Source organism: Apteryx rowi, unplaced genomic scaffold (genome assembly GCF_003343035.1).
Source record: "Apteryx rowi isolate R43461 unplaced genomic scaffold, aptRow1 scaffold_4, whole genome shotgun sequence".
In the NCBI taxonomy this organism is placed as follows: domain Eukaryota; kingdom Metazoa; phylum Chordata; class Aves; order Apterygiformes; family Apterygidae; genus Apteryx; species Apteryx rowi.
This window is the reverse complement of record NW_020450529.1, coordinates 6,775,728-6,782,373: the sequence shown is the minus strand read 5'-3', so window position 1 is coordinate 6,782,373 and position 6,646 is coordinate 6,775,728. Positions and strand designations below refer to the sequence as shown.

At 37.7% G+C, this 6,646-nt stretch overlaps 1 protein-coding gene across 9 annotated transcripts in view; it reads right to left on the bottom strand.

Annotated features, from left to right (window-relative positions):
- Window positions 1–731: 731 nt before the first annotated feature.
- Window positions 732–6,646, bottom strand: part of UBA3 (ubiquitin like modifier activating enzyme 3) — a 15,292-nt gene continuing 9,377 nt past the window's right edge. For 4 of the 9 annotated variants that reach the window (XM_026074822.1, XM_026074823.1, XM_026074826.1 and 1 more), the window contains 9 exons: window positions 6,500–6,602; window positions 5,888–6,001; window positions 4,314–4,367; window positions 3,796–3,832; window positions 3,635–3,716; window positions 2,564–2,664; window positions 2,383–2,446; window positions 2,234–2,288; window positions 732–1,505 (listed from right to left, as the gene is read on the bottom strand). In XM_026074822.1, coding sequence (XP_025930607.1) covers window positions 1,417–1,505; window positions 2,234–2,288; window positions 2,383–2,446; window positions 2,564–2,664; window positions 3,635–3,716; window positions 3,796–3,832; window positions 4,314–4,367; window positions 5,888–6,001; window positions 6,500–6,602 — 699 coding nt within the window. In that variant the 3' untranslated portion in view covers window positions 732–1,416. The other 5 variants (XM_026074824.1, XR_003254995.1, XM_026074825.1 and 2 more) reach the window with 5 other exon arrangements.

Sequence of the window (6,646 nt, the reverse complement as noted above, 5' to 3'; positions counted from 1 at the left end):
GCCGCTCCACGTCGCACAGGGGGCCGCGCGCAGCCGCGGGGCGCCCCTCCCCGTCACGCGGGGCAGGGTCTTCCGCCTCGCTGCCCGTCATGGCGCAGCGGCGCCGCCTCCACTTCCGCCTCGCTGCTCGTCATGGCCTCGCTGCCCTCGCCGTTGCCCTGCCCCTAGAGGCCACTTCATTCACCCTTATTTTGTGACAAATCTTCCCGGCTAGATGTTAAAATGACAACTTCGGTTCCCGTTTTTTAATGCTGCTTTAGGTGGTGGTTACGGAAAGAGGCTTACCGCAAATAATCAAGTATATTCTCTTTTAAACCTCAGTATCTAAAAATCATCGCCTTAAGTCCCACAAAAACAGGACATTTCAGTACTTTCAGCTGCTGGAGAAGTGATGCAGGAATATGGCCCTGCTCCCAAGCCCCTTCTGAGCACTGGCTGGAGAGGTGATAGCCCTAACTTGTTACCATCACACAACGTTGCCTGGTCGACGTTAAACCTGGTCCAGCATTAAAAATATCAAAGTGTCCTCACTGTATTACTGATTGCATGTGCGACACTGGACAACGGAGAGCGTTTTAAACAGCTCATGTGCGTCAAGTAAAACAAGAGAATCCACGCTGATGTCGGTGAATGGCTTGTGTTGTGCACTGCTTAAAGGCCTCAGGCTACAGCAGCTGAATTACGCGCTAGATTTTTTACCCAAAGTTATAAACACTCGTGAATGCCCAATATGCCACAAACTAAGGTATCTTATGTTTTTTTTATTAATAAATATCTTAACAGCACCAATGATACCTGAACATAATCCTGCAATACTATGCACAGCAGCCATTTGCTGATTGCAAATATACACGACCGGATTTTCATGTACAGTTGTTTGCTTTGTTTACAAGTAAATACAAAAAAGACAATCTCTTCCATATTTAACATGTTTTATAAGGCTGATCAAATAAGAGGAAACAATGCTTACTTTAATCTACTGACCCCTTTTGGTTTTAAGGTGACTCAGCAAACGTACAGGAGTGCTAAAATTTAAATCTAGATCACTGTGGTTCCTTTTAAAGGGCATCTTTGCGTGCATGCGTGTGTTCAAATTCAACAAGAAAACAAGTCTTTTGGCCACCTTAAAATATTCCATGTGTGTGACAGCATTAACACTTTGACAACAAAAACTGGAAAAGAGTGTATTCCTATACATCAGAGTTCTGTACATTAATAAGCATTTATACAAATATAATCCACCAAATATTGGCTTCTACGTACAATTCTGAAATATGGTGATTCATTTGGATTATCTAACCTTCAACAATGCTAGTACTAACATGAACATTTCAGGTTACTTTAACATCCACAGTGTACGTTGTTTTACAAGGTGGATACAGATTTCTCTGTATAAGTAGTTTACTTATGCATGAACTAAGTAGTAAAGTGAAGTTTGAACAGCATAGTTTGTGGTGTAGTAACATCAGCAACTGCAAGTTCCTGGCCATCCACAAGCCCCAGTTCTGAAACAGAAAGAAAAGTTCAACCACAGCAAACCCGTGTATAAAAAAAAAATTAAGAATGCCATCCCCACAAACCATAATCAAGATGAAACAAGGCAGCATGCAGCTCATTTGCTACACTGATATTAATCTAATTCAATCAGGAAACTAACAGAACTTGTCAAAAAATGCATCAGTCACTACTGAAGTATGTTAATACACATCAGTTATCAGGCTGCTTTGTTATAAAGGTTTTCTTCACCAGATGACATCTGCCCACACTTCATATTTCAGTAATTCAATGCTCATCTCCGAACAATCTAAGAAAGATATACTGCATGTAAAAAGATAACTATCGAATACTGGAAATAAAGGGAAAAGAGCAAAAATTGAAAAAGGTCATTCTGTTTTCTGAAGATTGTTTTTGCGTGCCATGGAAATGAATGATGTGAGAGATTTTTTGCCCTCCTTTTAACTTTCTCTTCGAGAAGAATTCTATTTCAAACATATTTGCGGGGGAATGGTGATCACTGATGTCACATAAATAAAGTCTTACTCTTTCCCCACGTACCTCAATAGCTAAATACCTTCAATTAGGGATGTATTGCCTTTTTTTCATTTACACACAATTTTAACTCTATTAGTGCAAAATAAAGCTAAACATGCCATAAGGAGGCAAAAACTGAATAACCATATCTTTCTGTTTAGAGGAGTATCTTGAAAATCTACATGTGACAACTGCATGATACCTTTCAGTGTCTTGGAAAGATTCGGCCTTGTTCGTTCTTCAATTGAAGCTACAGTCTGGAGGAAAAAGAAAAAAAGTGTTCCATTTCAAATTAAGTAACTAAGTTTTAAAAGTAAGAGTATTAAACTAAATTAAGCAGGTTCAGAATACCTGTAAGTAAAGTGTTTTATTCCCCCCATACATGGTTGCTGTGATTGCTGGAGATTTCATTTGCCTGTATGTATATAAAACATTCCAAAAAAAAGACAATCAGATAAAAATGGATTTAGAAATGTCTTTTTTGATACACTAATAAAGATCATCAAGTAAGTCAGAATAGTTGCACACTTACAATGAAGCATTATTTGTCAGGTAATCCAAGATCTCCTGCAATTTAGCTGATGGGGAAATCTCTATGTTTTGGGGAAGTTGGCTGCAGGCTGGACAGTTCTCCTACAAAAAAGCAGCACAGTAGTGAAGTTATGATAAATATGCTTTTAAAAATGCTGCTAATAAAGTTCTGGCAACTATTTGCTTTTTTTTTTTTTTTTAAATAATGTTTCACTAGAAGTGTTAATACTGTTGCAAAAATTTTATGGACAAATTGCAGTTCCCAGTGAAATCAGTCACTCTTTGACTGACTGGCTCCCAATATCAGCTACGTATTTATGAACTATAAATTTCATCTGAGCTCAAATTTAGGTGTACTACAAATCTGGAAACCATTGTTGTCAGAACCTCTTTTTGAGAAGATTTGCTTCTGTGTTCTATTCTGTAAAATGCATTTCCTTATGTTACAGGGTAAATCTTTGGGATTCACTTTCCAAAAAATTGAGTACCGTTTTCCTCCACAGCTAGCACAGGAGAAGCAACAACAATGTTTAAATACCAGTGTTGTAAAAGCAGTCAGCCAGCACTAGCTGTCTGAAAAACCTCCCTATACCAAGAGCTACTTTCTAAATAGCAAGAAACTTTGGCTCAACAAGCAAAATGTTAAATATGCCCTTAAGCATACTACATAATTTTGGGGGGAAACTGACGGGTAGAAGAACAAGTTTTAGCACTGTCCCCAGGGCATCAAAAGCTTCCATTAAATAAGACATCTTGATCTGGAGGTTAACCTCATCCAGCTACAACTAGTCTTGCTGCTTTACATGGACGGGCCCCCACTGCCATCACTGTTAGACCCCACTGTTAGACACACAAGCTAAAACAAAAATACCCCTCATACATACTGACCACAATGTTCTGCAGAAGGAACAGACTGGCAACATTGTAGTTTCTCCTTTTAAAACTTAGGAAGTATTTAGGATAGTGCCAGCGGGCAGAGAGGTTCAATTTTGGGGTTCAGAAATTCACAGAAACTGCAGAAAGTGCAATAAAAATCAAGGAAACAACCCTGCAAGCCTTTAATGTTACTAACCTTTCTTTCAGCTTCAAATGTGTACGTGTATAATCCATCTACATCATTGAACACCAAGTAGTTGTTAAGAGGAATGTATGCACTGTAAGAACAAGCAAGTTAGTGCTAATACAAGTCATTGTGTTGGAAATCATGTATGTTATTAATAAGAAATGAAATACCTTGTGGCTATTTTAAAAACTTCAGTGGCACAGACAGCTGGAAGGAGGAAAACAAAAACCAACACAATTCTGTTGCTTTTCTATCTCAGAACAYACAGACATTAGTTCACAAGGTTATATCAAAGAAGTGAAAAAATTTCAAATACAGCAGTTTGGAAAGAGAAAAATAAGCAACTATCTTAAGGTAGCTGGTAGTACTATGAATTAATACAACAGACTCAGCACAAATCTGAGACTGTGTTAATCACATATATTGTGTTTTCCAGTTAGTATTTTTTCAGTCTCAAATGCTGTTGCTCACTCTCACAGTCATACCTGAGTTTAAAATTCATGCACAATCACATGCAGTTTCTCCATGGAAAACAGAAATGAGACAGTAAGAATAAGTGAGACTCACTTAAAAATTACTGTTTTCCTCCCCAAATTCTTTAGTCCCAACTGTTGCCTTACGAAAATCTAAAGTCTATACACCAGAGGTGAAATGAGTTAAAAACTATATTCTGGTTCTTTCAGCATACCTGCAATTACTGCGTTTGTAGAAGCTACTGCTGGAATAATTCGTTTAACGACACCTGTAGAAACAAAATATATAACCTTATCTTTTCCAGGAACTATGCTGTGAGACGACTTTTAGCCAGAATAATTACAGAAGGGCGTACCCCAAGCTACTTTAAAAACTCTCCCAGAACTTCACTAGCTACAAAGTATAATGCCATGCTTCTCAAGAACTTTGGCCTTTTGTTTTTTCTTTTAAAGAATAGATAAAGCATTTTGAGGGAAAAAAAAGGTATCACACAAAGAGAACTAGTGAACCAATTCAAAAAACAAGTTTGCTGTATTTAGCATAAGACGTTAATTTAAAATCTAGTTCTATTCCTGGTTAACTGGAGAAATGCACAAAGATACTTGGTTTTGGCATTCCTTATGCAAGAATAGGCTTGCCAAACTGTATTGGCACCTTCATCCAACTCTTCTTACTGAACCCTTCCAGTCAAACAGCACAGTACCTACGCAGATGTAAAGCAAATTCCTACGTTTAAAGTTAGTACCATCAGCAACAAGGAGGATTCACTCTTTTCTCAGGCCTGCCAAAAAGACAGTGACTTCCTAAGAAGTCTTAAGTTCCTCTGGCTTCCCAGTATTACTGTATTCCTTTAGACCCAATAAAAACATGCACACRAATATAAAAACTTTAATGTCTTCAGCTTCCTTCTGCTGCCTACTTTATAATGAAGCCATCTTTAAATACTGAAAACTGTGCAGCCATTTCCATGTACATAATTACATTTACAACCATAAATCCCGGGTTTGTCTATGCCAAAAAAAAAAAAAAAAACAACTAGATAAGCTAGTATAAACTGCTGCAAACCAAAAGACCATATGCAATACAATAGGTGGAATCTGAGGAAGATGCACAAGCAGTCAATTTGCCATTCTTTGACAGAAAGGCACACTGAGGTTCAAGYGTGGCATTTCAAGTCCAACATTTCAAATCTATTCTCAGTACTACAAGTTAACAAATAGATATAAAGTTACCACAATCCCTCCACACAGAACAGAACTTATTTCTGGAGATTATGGATGAGATTCTTCATTTCTTTTCTATTTAGTTAGAGTTTAAAATGCTGATTAAGTACATGGTAGCATTCTGCATTTGCACACGAACAGAAGCACACATAGCCATAAAAAACAGACACTGTAGTCTTCACCAGCCTCAACTGGCATAAACAGTTTCTAAAAAAAGGCAATCATGTTCTTTTGTTCCCACTCTGAGCCAGCAAAAGTARTCACAGTGTAAAGCAAACTGTGGAGCTGCTCCAGGTTAAAACTAAAATGGCAAAAAGAACATTCAGTTTTGTCCCACATAAGTTTCCCAGCCTGATTCATCAAGAATGCCTAAACGTCTGACTCATCGTGAAATATTTGTGCTGGCAGAGGAAAAAAAGCTATTTGTTTCTCTTTTAAGCTGTCCAGGGAGAAGGGCACTATTTCTTTCCCAGCAGAGCTGCCAGCTTAGTCATAATAAGGACAAAGAATGCCAATTCAGTCTAATTGCAAATGCCACAAACTTAGTGAAATGCCATACCCTTACCTTGGGTGAGTCTATATGTAACACCTTTAATATTAAATTGCGATGCTCTTTCTAAAGACTTCTGGTAAATCCACTGTATATGTTCAGGGTCATCCCCATCCAAAGGAACATCATCTACAGGAAAGTTAATTTACAGATAAGTAACAATAACCGCAATAGTTCTTCAGAAGCACAATGTTATTTTTGTCTAAAAATATCCTGTTTGTTTGAATTTGGGTAAAAATGAATATCCCATTTAACTATTGACACTTTTGCACTTAAAAAAATCAAAACATGATTTCTATAAAAATTTTCAGTTCTAACACATTTTGCATATAAACTATCTTAACTCTGCAGATTTATAGAGGGGGTTATGGGTTACATTTTGGGTGAGGAAAGATACTGTGCAGTGAGAGAGAGATAAATGTACAAACAAATATGAGACTGGAAGGCCAGTCTGAGAAGAGAAACTGCTACCAACCCAGAGGAGGCTCAGATTCCGTATGACAATGAGCCACAAAAGGTTAATAGAAGGTGAGAAGATTGTTTGACTAAACAGAGGTGTGTATGCCTAAGTCAAAACAAATTAAGATGATAAATGTTAATTCAGCACCAATGCAATATACTAATTACCTCCAAAAGGTTGCTCCTTTGGCCACTGCAATATCCTGACATACTCAATACAATGCTCTGGTAGTCTGGGCATAGATGCAATAGTACACATGGGAAAATTGACCTGGTGGGAAAACAAACACAAAACACAACAAGAAAAAAAAAAAA